The 27,407-nt window shown below is 37.8% G+C and overlaps 1 protein-coding gene across 1 annotated transcript in view; it reads right to left on the reverse strand.

Moving 5' to 3' along the window:
- Positions 1–1,145: 1,145 nt before the first annotated feature.
- The window catches only part of nsun2 (NOP2/Sun RNA methyltransferase 2), a 39,849-nt gene continuing 13,587 nt past the window's right edge, over positions 1,146–27,407 (reverse strand). Inside the window, exons 8-19 of the mRNA XM_079829750.1 lie at positions 24,332–24,406; positions 23,558–23,688; positions 22,131–22,204; positions 19,419–19,549; positions 19,080–19,176; positions 18,617–18,825; positions 16,880–16,972; positions 16,269–16,404; positions 10,045–10,125; positions 9,042–9,180; positions 6,074–6,113; positions 1,146–1,854 (exon numbers count right to left, since the gene is read on the reverse strand). Of these exons, the coding sequence (XP_079685876.1) occupies positions 1,539–1,854; positions 6,074–6,113; positions 9,042–9,180; positions 10,045–10,125; positions 16,269–16,404; positions 16,880–16,972; positions 18,617–18,825; positions 19,080–19,176; positions 19,419–19,549; positions 22,131–22,204; positions 23,558–23,688; positions 24,332–24,406 (1,522 nt within the window). The 3' untranslated portion in view covers positions 1,146–1,538. The remainder of the gene's footprint in view (positions 1,855–6,073; positions 6,114–9,041; positions 9,181–10,044; positions 10,126–16,268; positions 16,405–16,879; positions 16,973–18,616; positions 18,826–19,079; positions 19,177–19,418; positions 19,550–22,130; positions 22,205–23,557; positions 23,689–24,331; positions 24,407–27,407) is intronic.

Here is a 27,407-nt window from a genome sequence, read left to right on the forward strand (position 1 = left end):
TGTCATTTCTAGCAAGAAATTACTACTGAAGTAATTAAATATTTTAGTTCTCACCAAAGCTCTCTTTATTTTGCTGTATATCATTAAACTGTTACACTGCCTCAGAAGTCTGTCCGAAATCTGTTTTGTGAGGTACCTTCATGTGCAAACGCAGCCTGCAAAGTACTTGCCTATAAGGCAACAAGTGAAGCAACAAGTCAGCAGCCTAAGTTTTCGGATGCTGCCAAGGTAATGGTTGAAGAGCACTGGACTAGATGGATTAAATATAAAAAAAACCCTTCACTTTTCTAGTGGGGCTGGTGGTCAGCTTGGAACAGAGCAGTTATTTTCCACAGGAGAGAAAGAGCGGATTACCTGTACTGGTGCCCAAATCCTGGTTCCAAAGCAACCCCAAAAAACTTGCTGGTCTCAAACTAAGGAACCCATGACTTTGGGCAGAGCTTCTACAGCTTTCAAGGTGAAGTGATCCTGAAGGCATTGATTAGCTGCTTCAAGGGGTTTAGTTAGGATTGGAGCTGAATTCTGCAGGACTGTGGCCCTCCAAAATCACATACTGCTCAAGTAGATATTATATTTGATGAGGATCGAACTGTTAAAAAGTACTTCTATATAGTATCAGTGTAATCCGGGGTATACTACATTCATCATGTTGTCACCTGACAGAGTCAGACTTGAAACCCAAAGGTCGATTTTCAATACTGGCAGGAAACGACGGAGGTGCCCTTGAGTAAGTCATCGAACCCCCAATTGCTCCCCGGGGTCCGGGCCCACTGCTCTGTATGTCGCACGGTTAAATGCAAAGGACAAATTCCAAGAATTGTCATACTTGGCCTTCACTTCACCAACCTACTAGTATGAGTTGCCCTTCTGCTGCTGTCAGTGTCCATTGGATGTGCAGTTTAGAAGCCTGGGAAAAGTAGGTAATTCAGGTACTTTATCTATCGTTACAAATACTACAAATTAAAACATACTATTTTCATGTACCGTTTTTCACCTACTACATAGTATATAGGTATGAATATTCAGATGCAAGGCAGGAGCTGAGTTTGATACTGCTAGCACATCTAGTCAACACACTGAAATGTGGCATACATACACACACACACACACAAAACTTTAAAAAAAGGTGCCAAACTATACGAAGATATTGACAAATGCCGTTTATTTCAAGTATTATAACAATGAATAAATTGGCATGTACAATTTGTAAATCATGTACAAGTGTCAAGTGAAAACTAAATGCACTGTAGGACTGAGCTGGTGTGCAGCCCTTAAACACTATAAAACAAAATGACAGCTTAACAAAGGTGACTTCATTAAACTGGTCTCTTAAACAAACATAAATGATAATAAAACATATGCAACAACAAACTCTTTAATCAATATTTAAAAAAGCTCAGATAAAATAATTTTGTTTCCAAATCAGTTCTTCAGATGTTAGCCAACAAGGTACTCCTGTAAACATGTGTAGTCTGGAAAAAGTGAATTTTTGTTTTTGTATCCATTTTTCTCCAGACCCATACTAACTACTTGGATAACTAACTTGTAGGCCCATCACAAGTGCTGCTAACAGGTTCTGTACCATTAGTGTTGGACTCTGAAACGTTTTGCTCCGTTTCTGCACCTTCCTGTTCTACAAGATCAGACTCTTGGCTCAGGCCCTCAGCATCTTCTGTGCCTCCTTCCTGGGTTTCTATTGAACCGTCACTCCTTTTGCCTTGTTTGTCACGAAAGACTTCCACTCCCACCATGCGAAGGTAATGAAGACGCTCATTACGTGAGACGAAAGCCCTGATGGAAGTTTTGCCCCTCCAGCCGCACAAATCTATAGGACACTGAGGAGCATCATGATCCCTGGAGAGATGAAGAAATTAAACGTTAAAGTTGATACAAGTGGGCAAAGAGTGAGTGACAAAGGCGGGGATGAGAAAAGGCAAGACAGAAGAGGGGGGAAGGAAAATGAGCAAATTATTGATCAGCTGCAGTGCAGACAGCGCCAGGAAACGGTGTGGAGTGTGACGGCGGCAGCGGTTGGGGCACTTTTAAGAGTGTCTGTGATCAGATGGACGGAAAAAGAGAGTGAAAGATGATCAGGTGCGCTGTGCTGGAACAGGCAGTCATGTTTTCATATGGGGAGCCAGCAGCACGCTGCCAACAGAGGATGATGACACCACAATGCCACGCGCCGCTAGTCACAGTGACATCAGAGCTGCTCTCTGCTCCTGTCACTCACGGTGATGAAACGGAAGAACAAGTGTGCACACATCGATGAGAAAGTATGTGCTTTATGGGGGCTCGTATTAATGAGAAAATAAAAGGACGTATTCAGATTCCCTTGATGCTGTGGGGCTAATTTAGACATTGTATGGCACAAAAGGAATTCAAGCAATGATGCTCTGCAGCAAACATTTATGAACCATATAGTACGCACACTATTATTATTATTATTGAGAGCATTTCTGGGAAAAGGCCAGGCCAAGGCATTTTATGCAAGACTGAGCACAAACTTATCGCTACCCTCTGCACATTTAAAGACTGTTGTCGTTTTCTGTCATTTTGTTGACATATCGGTGCTTAACAACGAATCAGGGACTAAGAGCATCAGTGATTCTGTAGTTGCATATGTCTTGGCTTATCATCTCCTATAATAACTGTTGAATGGAGACAATGGCCCTCATTCATGAAACAAAAAATATGACTCGGCCGTTTCCACGCAAAACTTGGCATTTGTCAATATGGACATCCGCGGTGGCCACGATCAAATCTCACGTCAGGTCTCAGCTCGTGTTCCCAAGTTTTTGAGAAAGCGTGAACTTGTGTGCAGCAGCAAATAGTTAATGGCGGAGAATTTTGATAATTTAGATTTTCCTGACTAACAACCAAAGCTCATTAGTCGCTACTAACTATTAAGATTAGTGTGTCAAAATAAATTAGCTTAACATGCACAAATAGCAGCATGCAACAGAACACGAGGATTCACACCGTCACATCACGCACATGCAGTGCTTCTGTGAATGGAGAAAAACTGAATACAATTAACTAGGCCTATATAAAAAGGAATAAAATAAATAGGACTACACGAAATATATTTAACTGAAATAACATTAACAAAAGAAAAAAAAACTAATATGCTTGTTTTTGTAACACTAACGCTTTGTATTTGTTTCCTTTATATCTTTATTTTATTAAATCTAACTGATCGCGCATGAAGGCGCCTCACACGCACACACAACTAGCATCTAGATTTGGTAACTCTGCATTTTAGTTTGATGAATAGCTAAAATGTCGTCAACCAAACATAAAAGTCTAGCCGTTTATGTAGATATTGGAGCTTGAGTAAAGAACAAAGCCTTTACATAATGAATAATAGTTTAGCAACCTAACATTTCATGGCAAATATGGAAGCATATTTGGATTTTTTCCAAATGAAGGACTAGCCGAATACAGTTTAATTTTCGCTTTAAATAAATTCATTTTAGCTTGATGTGTTATTTATTTGAAAAACTTATCTAATTTGTATTTTATTTTATATTTTAATATATATATTTTATAGCTATTTATTTTTCATGTACTGTTCTGAAAATGTAAAGTATTGGTTGTGGAGTGAGGGGAGATTAAATAGCGCTATTGTGTTTATTATGTTCGTAAATGTTTCGTTTTATTTAACGGTATTCAATATACATGTATAAATGACTAATTGACTGCAATTACAAGGTTAACAGGGTTGTTTTTTTCTTGAATACGTGTTCCCTTGAATTAATTTTCTGTGGAATTAACCTTTACAATGACATTTTTGTCCAACATTGTTGCATTCAATGTTTGTTTTGTATTGTTTTTGTATTTCTTTTTCCTTCCGGTTTCCTTAGTTATTCTCGGAAGCATCATTGGACCAACACGGTTGTCCACGATAGCGTCATCACGCTATACACAATGTGTGACATGTGACGCATAACGAGTGATGTTCGACCAATCCACTGACGTGCCGGCATGTTAAAAGTCTCCAGCAGTTATGAATGGGCAGGGAGCAGATCGGTGCGAGCTCTCACTCATCTCTTGTGTTTTTGAGCGGCCTGTAAAGTTTAGAGTACCATGATTATCTGTTAACGTTCACTTTGATGTTTCCGAGTTGGCTTCCCTTTGGGTTTTTTTGATATGCGCTAGAGTTGTGAGTTATTGTATGTAAGTGTTTTGAGATCAAAGTGTCACACTACGAGGTTACGAGAAAAACGCAGTGTGTTAAGACACTCTGTGAAGTTGAGAGACCCTTGTTTAACGCAAGATGTTGTTTTGAGTTTGTTTGTTTTGTAATATTTAGGTAGAGCTTCCCCCCCCCCCCATGTTAGTTAGTTAAAGAGAGAGATCGCCCTTAATTGTATTTTGGTTTTTGGTAGTCAGCGTAGTTTATTTAAGGCGTTGAATACGCTGAAGATCTCGGTTTTGTTTCTACATTTTTCTTTGTGTCAGTTAGTTTAAAGATTTGGGTTAATAATTATGGGGTTTTTGTTTTGATTATTTCATTGATTTGGGCGACTCTTATTATTGCGTTCGGATTCTTTACCTTCCCATGTGTTTCCATTATTGGATTGTTTTACCTCTTTACACTTCCTGCAATTATAAACATTCTAAACGGTACTAATTTCACTTGTTGGTTATTTCTGTTGCCCGCACACCTCAACATTCACATCTCCCGTAAATGTTGCGTCATCATCCCTTTTACATCTTTTAAGCATGTAACAACATACAAAACAGCATGTTGTACATTAATTTGTACATTAATCAGTGTCTAGAATACATTGAATATCAAATATCTAAAAAATGTAACATTTTAAAAATAAATTTAAATGATCAAACAAACATCTTAAATAAAAATAAAGCAAACAAATACCTAAAACATCAATTTGATAAATATAAAAATAATAAAATGTAAAATATCAAATTAATAATTAAACAAGAAAAATTTGATCTAGCAATTATTAAAATGCTGGGTGTGTGTGTGTGACACACAAATAGAGGGGGAGAGAGAAAGAGAAAGAGAAAGAGAGATAGGACACTTTCCAGCTGGATTGAATAGTTTTCTACACAGTAAGGGCCATCAACGTGAAACATGACTGTCTGGTGGGCCAAACAATGAGCTTTCTGCTGAGAGAGACAATGAAGAGCTATTTATCTGTGAAGAGGAAGCCGGGTGCATGAGTTCGAGCCCTTTAATTATCAGACAAGGGGCGTAATGGCTACAAAGCGCTCAATCTCCATTCATTTGTCTCCTGACTCGCTGATGAATTGTGGGAATGCCATCGCATAGCCCTATGTGCACGCACAACACTGAGACAGCTCCTTCCCACCTAGGGAGCCGTCTACCTAGAACGCATTTCAAGACTTCAGTTGATGAAGACACTCTAAAAAAATAAAGAAATCAGAAAACAAAGCTGCTTCCTAAAATCTAATCTTGGTCCAAAATGTATACACCTTATTTTGCAACATGGAAGTAAGCTATTTTCTGTCAATGTGCAAGACATCCAATTTATTATCTGCTATTGGTAATTACCTAGATAATTAAATTGCAGTAAACAGTAAAACTATTTGCGTTATAAATGAGTGGGTTTATAATTACGACAATAAATTAAAATATGGCAAGAAATACCAGTTTGCAATATCAAGCAGCATAACGAGCTTAATTGCATAGCTAAAAATAACTGGAAGCAGATGACACTGGAACCTAGACATTCAATTTACACAAGGCCATCCCCACTCTTGCATTAAAGGGTAACTCAATCCCAGGTCAGAGCCAAACTTCACCGACTGGCAATATTTGAAAAAATGCTGGAAAAGTGGGCATATATAATAATTGTGCAGACTATTTTCGTCGTGACTGGCTTGACGGGAGTTAATCGCTCGGTGTTGTGTTTTTAATGCGTTCTTAAAATGTTATCTTAAGAGAAATCTTAAGAAAAAAAGAAGAAATTGGCAGTTAAGAAGAATCTTATTATGAAAGTTTCGTGAATCCAGCCCCAGAACTTAAGTCCAAAAGGTTATTTTGTAAAAAAAAAAAAAAAAAGGTAATAAAAGTACTTACTTTGGATCTGGTAAGTATCGTAAAACAATGCTGCCCATTTCTGGAGAAAGAGAGAACAACGTGAATTTCAGAGCAATATTTTAACAGTGATGTTAGCAACATGACAAATGTCACGGCTTTGTAACCAGGGTGGCTGCACACTTTTAAAAGTGTAAGGCTTTTAATGAGCCTTTTAAGACCTGAGGAAATAAAAATGAATACTGTACATGAGGGGTGTGCAATATTGACAAAATTATCTCGATATTTACAAAGTTTTGTTGACAACAATAATTAGATTATACTTTGCAGAGTGTTTTCGTGCTGGTACCATGGCAGGTTCAGGCCTGTTGTGGACAGCTGACTCACAAAAACATTCATATTCTATGCGGTGGTCAGTTCACAGCAGTGACAGAAATTAACTTTTATTTTTAAGGGCAACATTTGCCACCTTAATTTGATTTTCAGGGGCATTTTTACCAAGCCTGGTCCTACCAGACTCTCGTACATTTCATTAGTACAGAGAGTCTGGCCACTCTCCATTGACAAAGGCGGGTACTCTGGGCAGATCCAATAGTTTTAAACTTCAACAGAGACACTCTGGATCTGCCATAACCAATCGCTAACGTTTGGTCGTGACGCATGTCATCTCAAACTAGTGCACGACATCAACGTCATCGTTCTCAGCCACTCCCTCTGTTCGCTGATTGGACTGGTTAAAATTTGATCGGAGAAAACCAGAGAATATACCGCAATCCCAGAAGGAGTACTGAAGGAAAATTTAAATTGAGCGGAAGTGCGTAGGAGGGTGGAGCCAGGATAATTTTTACCTATTTAAGGGCATTTTTTCTAAACTTATTAGATGTATGCATTACCTTTTATGTCAATTAGAATAATTACACAATATAGGGCTTATACCAATTAAATTAAATCATTAACAAAATCCATTTTGCATTGCAAAGGTGACACAGAAGTGTCATAAATGCATTTACAATTCCATAAATAAATGCTATGGGTTAAATGCCAATATTTACATATGAAACTAAAACCACCAGTTGGTGGTGGCAAGTCTTAATGAGTGAGTCATTCACTCAACCGATTTGATTGATTTAAAGGTCCCATGACATGAAAATATCACTTTGTGAGGTTTTTTGACATTAATATTAGTTCCCCTAGCCTGTCTATGGTCCCCAAGTGGCTAGAAATTGTGATAGGTGTAAACCAAGCCCTGGGTATCCTGCTCTGCCTTTGAGAAAATGAAAGCTCAGGTGGGCCAATCCGGAATATTCCCTATATGTCATCATACAGGAAAAGGTTACCTCCCATTTTGCCAGCCCAGAGAATTTGGAGAAAATGGTTTCAGTTTTTTTTTTTTTTTTACATTTAATTCAGTCGCAATGTCAGCAATAATTTTGTAATTAAAAAATAATAATAATTTTAAATCCACGTCATGGGACCTTTAAAACTGCTGATTAATTTAGGTCATTGAATCATTAATTAAACTGATACATTCAAAACGTGGATTCAGTCAGTAAAAAATAAATAAATAAAATCATTGCTGTCTGTTCTGCTGTGGTTTCATTTTGAAAATTTTGTTGGTAAAAAAAACAATAATAACTACATCATATGATATAAATATAAGACAAAAACTCATCTGAGCAAAAATGCTTGTGTATCTTGAAGATAAAGTAACAAATACATTTGCTACTTACCAGGCTGTGTTTTATTAATGCCTACATCTACCCCAACCCTAAACCTACCATTTTTTCCAGAGCTGTATATTTAAATAAATGCTATAATGCTTACTTTAATGTAGCAAATGCATCAATTAAAATTGTATACATTTCTAATTAGTGTACGTGTCTGTTATGATAGCATAATGACTTCTTTAAAGTTCACTCATCTTTTCAACATTCAAAACTGCAAACCTGTACACTTTAAAGGTCCCATGGCATGGATTTTATAATGTATTCTGAGGTGTACTTATATTGTTAGTATGATTTTTACATTATAAAATGTCATAATTTAGAAATAAAAGGCATTTTTTCTATACTGATTTTTCCCCTTTGGCTGAATGCCCTGTTTCAAGGGGCGTGTCTGCTGTGAGACTTCAGTAAAAAGGCCCACTGTTGTGATTGGCTGACATCTTTGCATTTGAAATGAGTATTAGATCTTGTAGCGGAGGGGGCGTGGTTTAACGAGGTCTACGAGGCACGAGCCTGCCAGAGAGACGGATGGACCTGTGTTCACTTCTCATCAGTTCTCAGTTCAGTGAACTGTTGTAGTTACTAGCATATACTTTAGGTTATTCGTTTTTTTCTAGTCGGAGGGACTGTCACTCATGTCAGAAAGTTAGTAACTTTAGTAAAATTATGGATCAGCGCTGACTCGAGACGCGAACCGTTTAGAACGATTCAGTCCGATTTAGTGAACTGGTTCGACCGGTTCACTAAAAAGAACCGGTTCAAAAGAACGATTCGTTCGCGAACCGGACATCACTAGTGGACCAGAGATTGCTAACAAAGTGATATTGTACGGAGTTGTGAGAGCGCTGTCAGCGCAAGTTTATTTTGTTTGTATCTGAGAGTTCTGAATAAACACGAGTCCCAGTCACGCCGAGCCCGTCTTCCTCCTTATTCTACCAACTTTGTAAACACATGTAATGTACCATTACAGCTGTCGAGATGAACGAGTTACGAGTAAGTGTTAATTATAACATTATTTTTAGATATTTCCCAATCATATGAAAAGTGTCAGTGACGCACATTGAATACACAGCGCAAACAAAGACACAAAAGCGCAGTAATCGAATGTAATCCAGTTTATTGTGGGGATAGCTGGCTAGCCTAGCCCGGATACCCCGCACTTACTAGCCACTTGGGGACAATATTCAGGATAGGGGAACTCATATTCATGTTGAAAAACCTCATAAAATGAAAATTTCATGCCATGGGACCTTTAACATGGCCAAGAATTCATAAATGGCACTGACCAAGTTTCTTGGCCTGACTGTGAGCATCATCTCCAAGTTTGCTGAGGAAGGGGTTTTCCTGCGTGAGAAGAACCTTCACATCCTCCACGCTGATGTTGATAATCCGGGCTCTGATGTAGGGGCACAGCGTGTAAATACCCTGAAGAAAGACATCACTATTGAGTCAAGGATTGAAGTTTCTTCACACACACACACACACACACACACACACACACACACACACACACACACACACACACACACACACACACACACACACACACACACACACACACACACACACACACACACACACACACACACACACACACACACACACACACACACACACACACACACACACACACACACACACACACACACACACACACACACACACACACACACACACACACACACACACACACGCTCTGAGAAAAGCATGTAACCTCAGGATGATTAAGTCTAGTTCAAAATGCTTTTCTCTTTCCCATTAACTGAAAGTAGCAGACACGTTTTAATCCATTTCTTCATATATGGGAATACATATTCACATAACAGATCTTCCTCTAGTTAAAAATCAATACACTGTTGTGAAAAATGGTCATGGAAGTTGCCTCTAGAGCAGACAGAAAGGCAAACTGAGGTTATTAACGGCATGTTGAGATTACCTTGTTTCCCTATAGACAACTGAACCTAGTTTTTGAGCAAAAAAACATCAGAGCGTTGCTTTAATTATAGACAGATTACTGCTGTACGACTTCATTGCCAAAGCCTTTTTGGTTCAAATTGCATGTGAAACACAATCATTATACCTTGCTAAAATATCTTTGGGATTAAACTGCTGCTTCTTCACTTTTAAAATTCATTGATTTTAAAAGATCTTTTTCATGATGAAACATTACTACACAACAGGTTTCACGTGCATATTACAACATTTTTGTGATTCAAGTGATTCAAAACAACAACTACTACTACTACTACATAAAACAATTTACATCAAAAAAAATTTAAACAAACCCACCTCCTGGGCCAGTCTGAAAGCACAACCAAACTGTTCTCCATCAGTATTTCTGGACCAGACCTTCACTCCTGTGTTTATAACCTGTAGAAAAACAGAAAACGTGAAAACTTAATTTACAACAGCATTTTACTGTTTATATTATTATTAATTATATACATTAAAGTGCCCCTATTATGCTACTTTAAAGGCTCCTAATTTCAACAGATATACAGTCAAAGGTATATATATATTAAAAAAAAAAAACTTATTTCTCTCATAATACACATTGCACATCACCACATTTTTCATTGATTCTCAAACGACTCGGATTAATCAGTCTCTCTAAATCCCTTGGTTACAGCACGTGTCGGAAGCTAAACGCTATTACCATAACTGAACTTCAGTTCCGGAGGCTTTGTAAAGCTCAGCGATTTTACACACTATAAATACAGTAGTGATGACGTCAATTTTACCATATCAATCCAAGCGCGAGCCCGATGATGAAACATTGGAAGAACTAGTTATTCAACCCGAACCTCCAGCGCAAGGACGACCTGAGCAGGACGTTTCTCAGTGATACACAACTCAGTTTGAGGTACATTGAGATATTGCAGCTGTATTTCCTCACCATCAGCATTAACAAGAGTATGTAAACATCAACAAATTTCAAATTTATAGCAGTGCACATGCATGAACTATATTAACTGTATCAATAATAATAATAATTTGTTAATAATTTGTTACATTTACATAGCGCTTTTCTAGGCACTCAAAGCGCTTAACATATAGAAGGGGGAATCTCCTCAACCACCACTAATGTGCAGCATCCACCTGGATGATGCGACGGCAGCCATATTGCGCCAGAACGCCCACCACACACCAGCTGATTGGTGGAGAGGAGACAGAGTGATGAAGCCAATCTGTATATGGGGATGATTAGGAGGCCATGATGGAGAGGAGCCAATGGGCAAATTTGGCCAGGATGCCGATAGCGGAACATACGATAGCCGAGCACTAATGTGAATGACAGTAACAGTTTGCAACACAAATCTCTTTCCATCCTTTATCTTCACTCAAAGTAGTAAGAACTAGAGGTCGACCGATAGTGGATTTTACCGATATCGATAACTAGGTTGGACCGCACTTGCCGATAACCGATTAATCGACCGATTATTTTTAAAATGGATATTGGATAAAAAAATTAAAAATAAATAAAACAGTGCTGAACTTTATAACAAGAAATAAAATAAAAAAACAGTACTGATCCATGAAAATGTGCCAAATTAAAAACATAAATATGAAAATTAAAATGAGAATTTCTAACAGAACAAATTCTTCAGAAAATTATTTAAACATTAAAATATTACAGGTCAAATTTGTTTCTTTACCTATAACCTAGAAACATGTATTCATGGTTAACACTATGCAAGTCCCTATGCAACAAGGATGTATTAGCTTACATGAACTATATGCATTATGCAATTTGCATTTTTACAACATATATTAATATGAGCAATACAATTGTACCTTGATCATTCATATTAGTTCATAGTGCATTAACCAAGGTTTCCAGACAAATTACAAATTCAAACTCAATTTAAATATTGAAATTAATAATGAACAATACATTATACTTCCACAGCATTTATTAACCTTAGTTAATCTTACACATGGAATCTTATTGTAGCGTTACCATTTCATATAAATCCAAACAGTCTGCTTTTTTTAGAAGGCGATTATCTAATAAAAAACAAATGCACTTTATGTTTCTGTCGGCAGCATGACGATACAGTTTGCGTTCTCACGTCACTAGTTTTATATGTGCAACATTTGGGTCGGACTTGCGTGTGTTATCATCACATTGTTTTAACTGCTTGAGGTACTGCTAATGTTAGCGTCCTCTCAGCTTCGACGACAAACATACACACTGTCCTTTACCTGTTAATGCAGCATCTAGTCAACAAATGAATTACTTTATAATGATTTGGAAACAAGAACTGTAGTGTTCTGTATTCATTCACTGTCCGTGCAGCGCCGCGCACAGCCTCATGTGTGAATGTAAACACCACAAGGCGTCAGTGAGTTTTTAATTCGCCTCTAGAGGCCACTCTCGTGTAATATAAATGCCAACAGACCCTTCTCAACACTCTTGTTCTGTGTAATAACACCGCACCCTTCTCAGCCGCTCCAGCAACGGATGCAACCCGGATCAGTGTGGATTTTTGCCGATAACCGATTGTTCCACCAATCAGCTATCAGTGCCGATTAATCGGCAAAACCTATGAATCGGTCGACCTCTAGTAAGAACAACAGACAATCTGCATCAATAGATATAGTTTTAGGTAATAATGGGCTTACAGCTGATTGCGAGCTGGAAATGTACACAGTATAAAACACAAAACTACGTATTTTGAGCATCTTGTAGAAAATATATACATCAATAATTAAATCATACTTACACATGGATTAAAGTGATAAACTGACTGAATTTTTTTTTTTAAGGCCAAGTCATATTCCTTTAACCGACACATTGTTTAAATAGTTGAGTGTTTTAAGCGTTTTCAGGGGAGATGTTGCATTTCCTTCCTTATAATGATGTCGTCAATAGCAACGCATTATAACAGTGCACATTCATTCGTCACAACGGACGCGCGCTCTCATTTCAAATTTAACTTGCCGTATTGCATGTCCGTTTGTGATAGTTTTGAAAATTAAATCAGAGGACTTTACTATTAATACTTATCTGGATGATTGTTTTGTACGCTGTACAAAATGGATTTATAAACAGAATATTTAAAACATTCATCTCAATTCAATATGTCCCCGTAATTATTTGTGTTAAAATAAAAATATCTGTGTAACAGGTGGTGGCAGGCCAATCACATCGTGTATAGAGTCGGTGGGCAGGCTTAACATAATGACGGCAGAGTTGCGGCGGTTCCGCATGCTACTTGTTAACAAAGAAACTTGCGAACAGCGGTCTTTCGAATCTGCTTTTGCCGCGACTATGAGTCTGGAAGACTTGGATTTAAGCTTTTCTTTTAGAAAAGAACAGAGAACGGCACTGAAGTCATTCTTAAGAAAGGAAGATGTGTTCGGAGTTTTGCCAACCAGATACGGTGAAAGTTTAACCCTTTACCTGTCACCCCCCTTTTTGAACATTTCGTGAAAATGCACTACCCAAACTTAAATGGTTGTAATTCATGAACCCTTTGGACTAAAGACTTATGGTTGGTCTCTTTTAAAAGAAGACACTTGGCAGATTATTGCTGATAGAATTAAATTATATAAAAGTTTTTGAAATTTAAGTTTATTGTTATAAAAATATAATAAAATAAATATTATTTATTTTATTAAAAAATATATAAATTAATATAGGTTTTCAGCCTAACCTATATATTAATATAGGTTTTCTGTAAGACTTTTAGCTGCATAACCTCCAAAAATCCACTAGGGGTTAGACACACCATATTGGTGATTCCTAAAGATTGATCTGGCAGATATTCTCTATATATAATATTATTTTCTGAATATTTTTGGCTAAATACTAGAATCAATGTTTATGTTATGAACTTTTAGCATGAAAATCAAAGTTTGAATGATTAAAAGTGTGGTTGTTGACTTTTTGTTACAAAGGTGAAAACTGTAATGATACAGATTTTTTGATGCACACTCTTGTCACTCTTGTCATATATTAATCCATTACTCTTCCAAAATATATATTTTATGCAAAATCATCAACAAATATGTATTCTTGAGTCTTAGACCTTTCCAATGATATATAGTTTGTCATGACTAGATTAGGATTTAATAGTAATATAGTGAAGTAAATGTAGAATGTAGAACCCCTTAACAAGTGACAGTTAAGGGGTTAATCTATCAGCTAGCTCTGCTTCACCTTCTTCGTTGCTCTGGTTGGTTGTATCGCTATCCTATTGCGTGCAGAGGGAATTTGAAAGACAACAGTTTATCCCGCCCCTCGGATGGAGCCCTGCCAATGGTGAGTGAGTTCCCAGACCCAAAATCTTGATGTAGGTCTGGCTTGTCAGCCTACCATTTTGCTATTTTTTCCTGATACATCGGAGCCTTCCTGCATTATTAGTGTGTCCATGCTAGCTGAAATAGTTCTACCTCAGCCATAACCTGACATGAACTTCTCAAACTAAGATTAACACACTACAGTCAGAAAATTAAAGGGAGATACAAACATTTCAGGTATACTAGGACATTGTGTAATTCTATTTATTAAACATGTAGAATACTTTCGAAACGTTACATATAGTATTATAAATTGTGTTCAGACGTCATAAAATTAACATATTACAATAACCTTTGAAATGGAATGAACAGGGAGCAGTTTTTCCATGAGCGGGAATGGAGTGGAGAGAGGAACGTGCTTTCGCGCCACTCCAGGCTATGATCACATACACCTCAGAAGTACGCAGGGTGAATACACCTCGTCTTTCCCTAATTTAAAGAGCACCTATCATGGAATTTTGAAATTTACCTTTCATGTAGTGTGTAACATAGATCTAAGTGAACAAAAACATCCTGCATAGTTTGAAATATGACCGTGTATATATAGTTATTTTCTTTCAAAAGTAAGAGTTGACTCTGAGTCATTTTTAAGAATCGTTAGAAGACCGAAGCTTTTTCTCTGACTAGATGACGTCAACTTGTCAAGTTATTTGAATACGATACGCCCACTTATTGCGCTCCAAGACGCCAGTGAAAACTAGAAAACATCATGGCGACGAGACGCTGTGTTCTGAAGTGCGACTCAAAAGCAAACTTTTTTCATCTGCCCAAGGATGAGCATTTGAAGACTAAGTGGCTTGAAGACAAACCATACATCGTCGCGATTGAGTGTTTATTAGTCGTCAAATGTATGTTTCGCGATCTCAGGAAGTTTTTATTATGGACTTCTATTATGGCACATGGTATCTTCTTCGTCTGTCTGTACATGGACTACATGTGCACAGAGCGCTCTCCGGCTGCCAGTATGAATTGAAAACAACACATAGGAGACTCAATCGCTCATGATTAGGCTATATCTGCGCATTTTGAGGAAGTATTGAATAAAAAAATACTCCTCTGTTTAGAAATTTGACACAGACATATGAGAATCTATCAATATGTCTCCTCATCTGCACACTTTTAGACTAAAAGCCCTGAGGGATGTTGATTTGTCGCGAATCTTCGTGAGGAGAATAGAGGAGTTTTTTTATGAATGAGATCAGCTGAGGCTCATATTACAATCAAACAGACGCGGTTTTCATATTCATAACTCCTGACACATATTAACAAATTACTGTCACTATAAGACTTTGATGGGCGTTCCGTTTCCGAAAATATCTGCACAGACTAAACCAATCACAACTGACTGGGTCATCGGACCAATCACCGCAGATTAGCGTCACATAAAGGCGGGGTTTTGAAAAGTGAATCACTAAAGGAATCATTTGAGAATCGCTGTCAAAACAGGTAAAAATAAATGCATATTATAAGAAAACTAAAGTCTTTTTTGTCATTGCATGCATGCAAAACTGTTGTTGGGGACTTCTAAAACAATATTTGGAACATTTTAAATGCCATGATAGGTGCTCTTTAAGACCTATTCAAACTAAAATTAAGACATTTATTACACTATTTGAAAAACGTATGTCCATTTCATCAAGTATGAAGCAACCATCTACGGCCTTAAAATTATGATAAGTGAATTTAAGACATTAAAGGACAGGTGGGAACCCTGCAATTAACGGAAACCCGTCAGAAACCGTTTACAGGTTGCGATTCTGTGCAACAAGCTGGTCTAAATAAACTGAGTACTGAGTATGAAAGGGAGTATTCAAAAACCATAATAGGGGCACTATTATGCTCACTATAATATATGAGAGAGAGAGAGAGAGAGAGAGACAGATACAAATACCATATTTAACATGTTAATTCCTCAAAACCCAAATAATGCAACAAAGGATGAGGTGTTTAAGAGTTTACAGTGTGGTTCTTTGTTCTAACGCAACTCCAGTGATGTCTGTTTACATTAGCAGCAGATGGTTGCTTCATACTTGATGAATGTGAAGGCACTAGAGCACAGATAGAGATGAGATCATAGCGAGGCTGCTGTCCCCATCTGCCTATACGCCATCCTCAATCACGACTAGCACTGATGAAGGTCCTTCTGAGTGTGTGTGTGTGTGTGTGTGTGTGTGTGTGTGCGTGAGAGTGTGTGTGTGTGTTCTTGCCTTCATCCTCTCACTGTTGTTGAGCAGAACATTGCGGAGCTCTTTAGACACCATGTACAGGTGCCTCTTCTTGCCTTCGTGGGTTCGAGTCAACACGTTAAACTTGGGGAAATCTGGAGACAGGTCGTAGAAAGCTCTAGAGCAGACAAAGAAATATCACAGGATAAAATTAATGATGGTTAAACAGAGGGGGAAAAAAACTGCACATATGCGCACAGCGCTGAACACGCTGCGACATATGGAGCAGAGGCGTTGTCTCCCACAAGTCAAAATGGCGGGTTGCCAGCGCTGTGGCACTGTGCATCTGTGTGAGAAAATAAATAAAATTCATCACAAACAAAAGATGGAGTCACAATGACTGAATGATAATAATCACATCATCCATTCAAGTGATTGGTCACACAGGACGAATAGCGTAATAGATCCCTCATATTTTTACACACATAAACAAAGCTCAAGCCTACTCAGAGTCTATATTTTTAGGCATGGCAAACCCACAGTGGCATCAGACAAATACTGCATTAAAAAAAAAGCAAAATAGGAGCAAATTTGTAAAAAACGTATTTGTGTTGAGCAGCGAGGTTTTGTTAATGGAGAGGAGAGGCACTCACTGGATGGGAAGAAAGATGGGGTCATCCTCTGTCAGAAACACAAAAGGATCCTCTTTGAAGCCAAAGAGTTTCATCTTCTTTGAAGGAGGGGGGCTGGAACAGACAGAGCACTTCATGTCAATGGGGAGCACAGTAAGTGCAGAAGAACTGGAACACTGTCCACCAGGGGGCACTGAAATCATCTACAAGTAAGGCCATGTTTGAAATGGAAAACTATCTTCCTATTAAAGAATACTGCACAGTTGCTGCAAGTCTACTATTATGCCTACCTAGTATGTGAAACAGATTGAGATTATGCAATGATGTAGGCATCTACATGTAGTCACATAACAGCAGTATTTAAGAACAATTTCATGTGAATTATACATGTGATTATTTTCCCACTAAGGAGCCATTTAAAAGTCGGGATTAAACGGACGTTGTTTTTTTCTTCCCTATTGTGACGTACATCCAAGTAAAGCGGCTTCTTGAACAAGAAAGAAAAAGAAAAAAGTAGGGCAGGTTGTCCCACCCTCATGCCAGTAAACACGTCATCAGAGCAGAAAAGAGATGTCGTTGCAAGAGGAAGGGGAAGTTATTTTGATTGAAGATTACGAGAGCGCATGAAATAAAAAAACAAGATGTGCACATAAATAAATTTGTATAAATACTGCAATATTCCATAAAATGTCAATTTTGATTTCCTGGTGACTTAAAGAGTAACTCTCGTAGTTTCCAGCTGGAAATATTATTTTGCATTAAATTTAATTGTGACTAAACATCTTTCATTTAACAGCCAGACAAGTAAAAAACAAGAAAACACTAATGTAAAAAATAAATTGAATTATTAATACTGTTAATTTTAAATAATTATATGAACATTAACAACTTTTACAACCATTACTATTATTATACAATAACAACTGCAACTGTTATTAATAAATGTTTGAATTATTAATCTAATAAATCACTAATATCATCGGAAACCCAAAAAGTCTTCAGAGTTTTCTCAGGTTACCCTTGTTATTTAATTTTTTCAGTACTTGTATTTGTCATTATTATTAATTATTTTACCCGAACCTTGTTCATTTAAGGTTTAAAAATTAATAAAGAAATAATAGAAAAAAAGTTGGGCTGTCAAGCGATTCAAATTTTTACAATTAATTAATTATACAATGTGGCGATGAATTAATCATATTAAATCACACATCAAATTTGGCTAAGCAATTACCCTCCAAAGATAATTTAAAGTCATTATTGTGTTAAACGATAAAAGCATCAAATAGACATTACAAAGTCTAAGTAGCTTTATATAAAAATAAAATGTATCTGATTCAACATAGAACATATTACACAAACGTTTAGGCTTCAACAGCCGGGTGAAAATTGTTTTCATTTTTCCAAATAGCAACAATCAACTATGAAATAAGAGATGACCTATGTAGGTCTGGGGCGGGTGCTTTAAATGCATTCATTTTAATGCATCATTTTCCCCATAACTAATTTGTTAAATCAACGCATTAAATCAACAGCCCAAAAAAATAATAATAATAAAAAATAAGGCAACTGATTGATAAAGAGTTAACGACTTTAGAATTAATGTATTATCATGGGTGAAAATGTCTTCATTGGTGCATCATAAAATGCACAGCACACAAAGAGAAAAACAATGAAGGGACTAACAGCAGAGAGAACAATAAAGTGACAGGAAGGGTTACAGGAGTTTGCCCACATATACACCTGGCTGAGGACACTCACCCACAGACATTTTCTTTCTTGACCTCTGAAGGGTCAGGGACATCTGGGACAGAAGGGTTTTCCTCTGCAGGTGTCTCACCCTCCACTGCTTCAACAGGGGTGTCAGTGGACGAGCCGTCTACTGGAGGAACCTCAGCAGGAGACGCCCCCATCTGCAGCTCCTCTGCGGGAGCCACATCACTGGAGGCGTTCACATCCTTATTACGAAGCTACAGAAACACAGACAAAGAAAGGACAGAGACAATGGTATTTATGTACATACTCTACGCTACATATTAAAGCTTCCCATTTAAAATGCAATGACAAATTGGGTGGATTTATCCACCGTTAGTAAAACAGTACTCAAAAGCTAGCTTGCTATTGCTTAAAAAAAAGAAAAAGATACCATAAATGTACTCCCATATAACTTCAATGCTCCATTTTCATTTGATATAATATGAAATATGTCTGCATTTTCTAATACCTTTGGGAAACGGCGGTTCCATGGCATGGGCGCCTTCTTCACCAACACAGCCACAAAAAACCCGCCAGTGTTCTGGTGATGGGGCAGTATTCTCATACTGAAACAAATCAAAGCACCATAACACTGTTTCAACTACAAATCTGTGTGAATTTGGTCCATGCACCCAGTAAAAGTTTACTCAATGTTGCTTTTGCTCCACTAGTACTGTGGTGATATCCTACCACCTGGTGGAGAGTTTTGATAAAACACACTACAGCACAAGAGACTTGTGAAGAAATGGTTAAGTTTGTGTTATAGACAGTGATATTACATAGAGACATATGATCAAAAGAAACTTGCCATCTCTCCAGTCTCATATCCGCCAGCTTCTCGGGGTCCGTTGGTGGAAACATGGTGGGTCTGATCTGGGTGTGTCGACTTTTTGGCACCTCTGACCAGTCAGAAAACCACTGACCCTCTTTTGTCATAACCTACATAAGAGCAGAGCTAGATTACACTAACGTTCAAAAGTTTCAGGTCAGTTTTCTTTTTTGGAAAAACTAATATTTCCATTCAGCAAATATGCATAATATTGACAAAAGTGACAGTAAAGAAATTTATAAGGGTTCAATAGATTTCTATTTCAAATAAATGCAGTTATTTTGAACTCTTTTGATCAAAAAATATTAGGCAGCGCAACTGTTTATCATGCATAATAATAATAATAATAAAAATGTTTCTTGAGCACCACATCAGCTTATTAGAATGATTTCTGAAGGATCATGTGACACTGACGAAATCAAGGAATGTCTGCTGAAAATTCAACTGCCATCATAAAAAAAATACATTTTAAAATATATTGAAATAGAAATAGTCTTATTGAGCTTTTTTCAAACAAAAAATGGAAACTTCTGTTTGTATACACAACCACCAATAGTTCAGCATCAATGGATATTTAACCTGCTCTTCTACCTCAGGAAAAAAAAAAAAGGATAAACTTGGATAGGAAATTCACACATGGAATATTCTCATATACAGTGAGGAAAATAAGTATTTGAACACCCTGCTATTTTGCAAGTTCTCCCACTTAGAAATCATGTAGGGGTCTGAAATTGTCATCGTATGTGCATGTCCACTGTGAGAGACGACATAATCTAAAAAAAAAAAATCCAGAAATCACAATGTATGATTTTTTTTACTATTTATTTGTATGATACAGCTGCAAATAAGTATTTGAACACCTGAGAAAATCAATGTTAATATTTGGTACAGTAGCCTTTGTTTGCAATTACAGAGGTCAAACGTTTCCTGTAGTTTTTCACCAGGTTTGCACACACTGCAGGAGGGATTTTGGCCCACTCCTCCACACAGATCTTCTCTAGATCAGTCAGGTTTCTGGCCTGTCGCTGAGAAACACAGAGTTTGAGCTCCCTCCAAAGATTCTCTATTGGGTTTAGGTCTGGAGACTGGCTAGGTCACGCCAGAACCTTGATATGCTTCTTACAGAGCCACTCCTTGGTTATCCTGGCTGTGTGCTTTGGGTCATTGTCATGTTGGAAGACCCAGCCTTGACCCATCTTCAATGCTCTAACTGAGGGAAGGAGGTTGTTCCCCAAAATCTCGCAATACATGGCCCCGGTCATCCTCTCCTTAATACAGTGCAGTCTCCCTGTCCCATGTGCAGAAAAACACCCCCAAAGCATGATGCTACCACCCCCATGCTTCACAGTAGGGATGGTGTTCTTGGGATGGTACTCATCATTCTTCTTCCTCCAAACACGTTTAGTGGAATTATGACCAAAAAGTTATATTTTGGTCTCATCTGACCACATGACTTTCTCCCATGACTCCTCTGGATCATCCAAATGGTCATTGGCAAACTTAAGACGGGCCTGGACATGTGCTGGTTTAAGCAGGGGAACGTTCCGTGCCATGCATGATTTCAATCCATGACGTCTTAGTGTATTACCAACAGTAACCTTGGAAACGGTGGTCCCAGCTCTTTTCAGGTCATTGACCAGCTCCTCCTGTGTAGTTCTGGGCTGATTTCTCACCTTTCTTAGGATCATTGAGACCCCACGAGGTGAGATCTTGCATGGAGCCCCAGTCCGAGGGAGACTGACAGTCATGTTTAGCTTCTTCCATTTTCTAATGATTGCTCCAACAGTGGACCTTTTTGCACCAAGCTGCTTGGCAATTTCCCCATAGCCCTTTCCAGCGTTGTGGAGGTGTACAATTTTGTCTCTAGTGTCTTTGGACAGCTCTTTGGTCTTGGCCATGTTCGTAATTGAATTCTAACTGATTGTATGGGGTGGACAGGTGTCTTTATGCAGCTAACGACCTCAAACGGGTGCATCTAATTTAGGATAATAAATGGAGTGGAGGTGGACATTTTAAAGGCAGACTAACAGGTCTTTGAGGGTCAGAATTCTAGCTGATAGACAGGTTTTCAATAACTTATTTGCAGCCGTATCATACAAATAAATAGTTAGAAAATCTTACATTTTGATTTCTGGATTTTTTTTTTTAGATTATGTCTCTCACAGTGGACATGCACCTACGATGACAATTTCAGACCCCTCCATGATTTCTAAGTGGGAGAACTTGCAAAATAGCAGGGTGTTCAAATACTCATTTTCCTCAGTGTAAGCCACCAAAATGAAAGGAAACAAAAAAAAGGATCAAAAATCATAATTGGTCTTGCAGAGTTTTGCAGTTTTACAGAGACAGAGATCAAAATAAATAAAATAATTATATTGAATACATTAATGCGGTTTCATATATATATATATTTTTTTTTTTTTCTTTTTCTCTGGTTTCAGAAGCATATTAGATTTGGTTAAGAGGGCTATCACTTGTTATATTAATATAATGTTACCAAGATATATTGAATTATCAAAACAACCTTACTCTGGCCCAAGTTACCTACAGTCTAATGCCCCTGCTGCAGTGAATAAAGAGAAATTACTGTGCTAACACAAAAGACGTAAACCAATGCAGACTCAACATTCATAAGCAGAAAAAATATGGATAGAAATTGATGTCAGAGAGTTGAGGCTAACAGTTCATTACTTTCCAAGATGTTATTCCAGGCATATATTTGAGTCCTGGGAGATCTGCAGAGGCATCTGCTAACTCTAAAGCACCTGAGAAACACATAGAAGAGTGAAGAAGAAACCACATGAGAGTGAGAGATCAGAAAAAGCAGAACATAGTTGAGCGACATGGCAAGGGAAATACACCCCATCATGCATTTAATGCTTGGAAATGTAATGCTTAACCCAAAATTACATTTCCTACAGGTTTTGTATTTTATATCATTAAATATACACAGAACACAAACAAAATGGTTGAAACCTATGTAAGGCTAAATCCAAAGTCCCTTTCAAGGAAAGTCTGCTCACTCGCAGACCATATTTGCAACGCCTCCGGGCAGCTATTTTGGACATACAAGACAAGTACAAGTCCAAGTCCTATCTATTTTAAATGGGGAAATTCTGTAATCTCAAAAACTGCTTGCCGAACTTAAAATTAAATAATATATTTCAAATAAGCAACAAAATCTAACATGAACTGTCCCATAAATGTTGTTTCATATGATCAAATAGTGTAAAAAACAAAACAAAAAAAACCCCAGTCCTAACCGCGAGTCTCAGGTTTCTATGGGAACCGGAATTTCTAATGGCAGCTGCAAGTGATGCAATGACTTTACCAATCAGAGATTTCCTCTTTTACTTTAGAAGGCGGGACTATTCCGCCATACTGCGCGTTGCAGTTTTGACCCATTCATAAGTAATAGGAGTGAACCGTCTTTCTTTATCTAGTCTTTGGTAAATCTCAGCAAAAGGGTTATCGTTAGCTAAAGAAATACTGGGGATGCGCCGATATGAACATTTTGGCCAATACCGATAAATCTTTATACTTGAAAGCCGATAACCAATACATTGGCCGATAAATCTAAAACCAATTTTTTATATAATTTTGGAGAGCCTAATTACAAAATCAAGTCCCAAGCACACAATTATAATGTCCTCATTAAAATTGTATGTAGCCTATATGACAGACTTGTGCTGCACATGTTGCAATGACTGAACTGTATTTTCCTTTTCAAAGTCATTCCAATCATATTTCAAGCAATTCAAAACCATCAAGGCTCATCTGAAGGGTCTCAGCTGAAGGAAATAATCCATTTATCTGCCAAATTGACTTATTGGGCCGATAATTATAACATAAAAAATGTACATATATCTAACAATACCGATATGATGGCTGATATATCGTGCATCCCTGCATTTTCGTTACTTGTAACAAAATAAACGACAACTAAATACACTTTCAATTCTACAAATTAAATAAACGATAACTGGGGGAAAGAAAAAACATTTATCACTGTTTAGTTTAACATGAAGTACTAAAATAACTCAAACTAATAAATACAACTTAATAAACTACACAGACATTTAAAAACAAAAACTGAAGTTCTAAGACAGCAGATGTACCTTCACTCTTCTCCAGCAGGGCAGCGATAACTGCTTCATCCTCGATGGGATTCAGAGAGCAGGTGGAATACACCATCCTGCCCCCTACTGCCAGCTGCTCCACACCTCGCACTGCAATCCTTATCTGCAGTCTGACAGACAATGAGACAAATTGAAAATACACACACTTCGAGCATAACAAACTGCTCTGTTCTGCAACCTCAGAATGGAGAGGCAGCAAACACACGCACACGCGCTGACAGAGCAAAACAAAGAAATTAGATGCAACATGCTATTTCAGTAATCAGGTACAGAAAACACTCCTCCAGCAAACGCATCACTGCTAATTCACTGCCACTGCCAAATAGGTAAAGCTCCAGACACAATGATAATCATGCATCAAGACTTGGGTTTATCTGAGAGCATGAAGGCTCTAGGACGTGCTCAGAATGGAGTACTAGTATACTGCTAACAGAACAGTATACTCTGTTTTACATAAGTATAATACATTGTTGTCACAGGACTTTAATACATTTGTATATACAAAAATTACCAAAGCAAGAATCTAAAAATGACTTATTTTTATAATGTCTTTTCCAGACCAATTAACACGCATAGATGAGCCAAAACATACCAGTCACAGATGAAAAAAAAAAACCTATTGTGAATTACATCGCTATCGTGAAATAAAATCTCATTTTGTGAAATAAAATTGCCATATTGCCAACCCTTACTGTAGAAATAGCAATGCCCTTGTATTCTGAACATAGCCCAAGTTATCTTTACTGGTCTTACCCGTGGAGCTGCAGGCTGTTGCTGGTCGTCCATTTTTTCCACACATCAATGTTTTTCCTCAATGTTCCATCTCCACTGTATAGATAAAGGTGCTGATTTTATTTAATTGTAACTCAATATCAGATTATTTCATATGTCTGTCAGGCATAAAGCAGACTTATAATTATTGGTACTTCACAATAAAATGAAGATTAAAAGATTGTTAATAACCAGATTTACAGTGAGGAAAATAAGTATTTGAACACCCTGCTAATTTGCAAGTTCTCCCACTTAGAAATCATGGAGGGGTCTGAAATTGTCATCGTAGGTGCATGTCCACTGTGAGAGACATAATCTAAAAAAAAAAAAAAAAATCCAGAAATCACAATGTATGATTTTTTTACTATTTATTTGTATGATTCAGCTGCAAATAAGTATTTGAACACCTGTCTATCAGCTAGAATTCTGACCCTCAAATACCTGTTAGTCTGCCTTTAAAATGTCCACCTCCACTCCATTTATTATCCTAAATTAGATGCACCCGTTTGAGGTCGTTAGCTGCATAAAGACACCTGTCCACCCCATACAATCAGTAAGAATTCAATTACGAACATGGCCAAGACCAAAGAGCTGTCCAAAGACACTAGAGACAAAATTGTACACCTCCACAAGGCTGGAAAGGGCTACGGGGAAATTGCCAAGCAGCTTGATGCAAAAAGGTCCACTGTTGTAGCAATCATTAGAAAATGGAAGAAGCTAAACATGACTCAATCTCCCTCGGACTGGGGCTCCATGCAAGATCTCACCTCGTGGGGTCTCAATGATCCTAAGAAAGGTGAGAAATCAGCCCAGAACTACACGGGAGGAGCTGGTCAATGACCTGAAAAGAGCTGGGACCACCGTTTCCAAGGTTACTGTTGGTAATACACTAAGACATCATGGTTTGAAATCATGCATGGCACGGAAGGTTTCCCTGCTTAAACCAGCACATGTCCAGGCCCGTCTTAAGTTTGCCAATGACCATTTGGATGATCCAGAGGAGTCATGGGAGAAAGTCATGTGGTCAGATGAGACCAAAATATAACTTTTTGGTCATAATTCCACTAAACGTGTTTGGAGGAAGAAGAATGATAAGCACCATCCCAAGAACACCATCCCTACTGTGAAGCATGGGGGTGGTAGCATCATGCTTTGCGGGTGTTTTTCTGCACATGGGACAGGGAGACTGCACTGTATTATGGAGAGGATGACCGGGCCATGTATTGCGAGATTTTGGGGAACAACCTCCTTCCCTCAGTTAGAGCATTGAAAATGGGTCGAGGCTGGGTCTTCCAACATGACAATGACCCAAAGCACACAGCCAGGATAACCAAGGAGTGGCTCTGTAAGAAGCATATCAAGGTTCTGGCATGGCCTAGCCAGTCTCCAGACCTAAACCCAATAGAGAATCTTTGGAGGGAGCTCAAACTCTGTGTTTCTCAGCGACAGGCCAGAAACCTGACTGATCTAGAGAAGATCTGTGTGGAGGAGTGGGCCAAAATCCCTCCTGCAGTGTGTGCAAACCTGGTGAAAAACTACAGGAAACGTTTGACCTCTGTAATTGCAAACAAAGGCTACTGTACGAAATATTAACATTGATTTTCTCAGATGTTCAAATACTTATTTGCAGCTGTATCATACAAATAAATAGTTAAAAAATCATACATTGTGATTTCTGGATTTTTTTTTTTAGATTATGTCTCTCACAGTGGACATACACCTACGATAACAATTTCAGACCCCTCCATGATTTCTAAGTGGGAGAACTTGGAAAATAGCAAGGTGTTCAAATACTTATTTTCCTCACTGTATATCCTTCAAGTAATTTTAAACTGGACATGATAACTTAAAGGGATAGTTCACCCAAAATTTGAAGACCAAATAAAGTGCATCCATCCATTATTATAGTAATCCACACCCCCCCGGGGTGTAATAAAAGGCCTTCTGAAGCGAATTGATGTGTTTTTGTAAGAAAAAAATATCCATATTTAACACGCTATAAAAGTAAAATGTATAGCTTCCGGCGGACAGCGTTCCGTATTCAACTTACCAAAAAAGCGTAATTGCCGCGATGAAGATGTCAGGCGTAGCGCAAGCATTTTGAACTGCGCTACACTTTCTATGAAGTTGAATACGGAAGGCGGTTCGCCTGAAGCTAGACATTTTACTTTATAACGTGTTAATATGGATATTTTTCTTACAAAAACCCATCAATTCTCTTCAGAAGGCCTTTATTAACCCACCGGAGTCATGTGGATGCACTTTTTTGGCCTTCAAATTTTGGACTGCCATTCACTGCCATTATAAAGCTTGGAAGAGCCAGGACATGTTTTTTTTATATAACTCCAATTGTATTCATCTGAAAGAAGAATGTCATATACACCTAGGATGGCTTTAGGGTGAGTAAATCATAATTTTCATATTTGGGTGAACTATCTCTTTAAGAGAGTTTCCTGTGGTCATATGAGACCATATGTTTGTTTTTTTTAAATCAATTACATCAGTGTTTGGTTAAGGCTGCAAACTTTGAATCAAGGAAACTACAGTCCTATACGGGCAAAAACACAAGCCATAATTACACTTTAAAGTCAACTTCAAATCATTTCATCGACAGAGAAAAAAAAGTTTAGCCAGCAAAACCAGGCTGACCACACTGTGTATGTGTAAGATGCTCGGCAGAGCAGATTGTATTTTGCTTGGCACCTGATTCTGCTGCAGGCCAAGTATAGACTCCACCAATTATAAACTCTGCTATATGATGTTACATGCTGGGAAGAGGTTCACTACTCAACCGAAAACACAGAGCTCTGGCGTGCCTCTATTATTGTGATTCCTATATTTACATAATCACAACTTCGTATCTCTGTACAAGAAAGCAGCAGTCTGCTTTTGGAATGACAACACACAATGGCTCTAGACAAGTCAAACATAAGTAAATCTACAGTTTTTGTGGTTTTAAAGGGGTCCTATTATGCTTTTTTACATTGTCAACTTTCTTTAGTGTGTAATGAGCATAAAAAAGGTCTGAACTCCTTCTTATGGGAATGTGCAGGTCACA

This window comes from Gobio gobio (genome assembly GCF_949357685.1).
Source record: "Gobio gobio genome assembly, chromosome: 11".
Classification (NCBI taxonomy): domain Eukaryota; kingdom Metazoa; phylum Chordata; class Actinopteri; order Cypriniformes; family Gobionidae; genus Gobio; species Gobio gobio.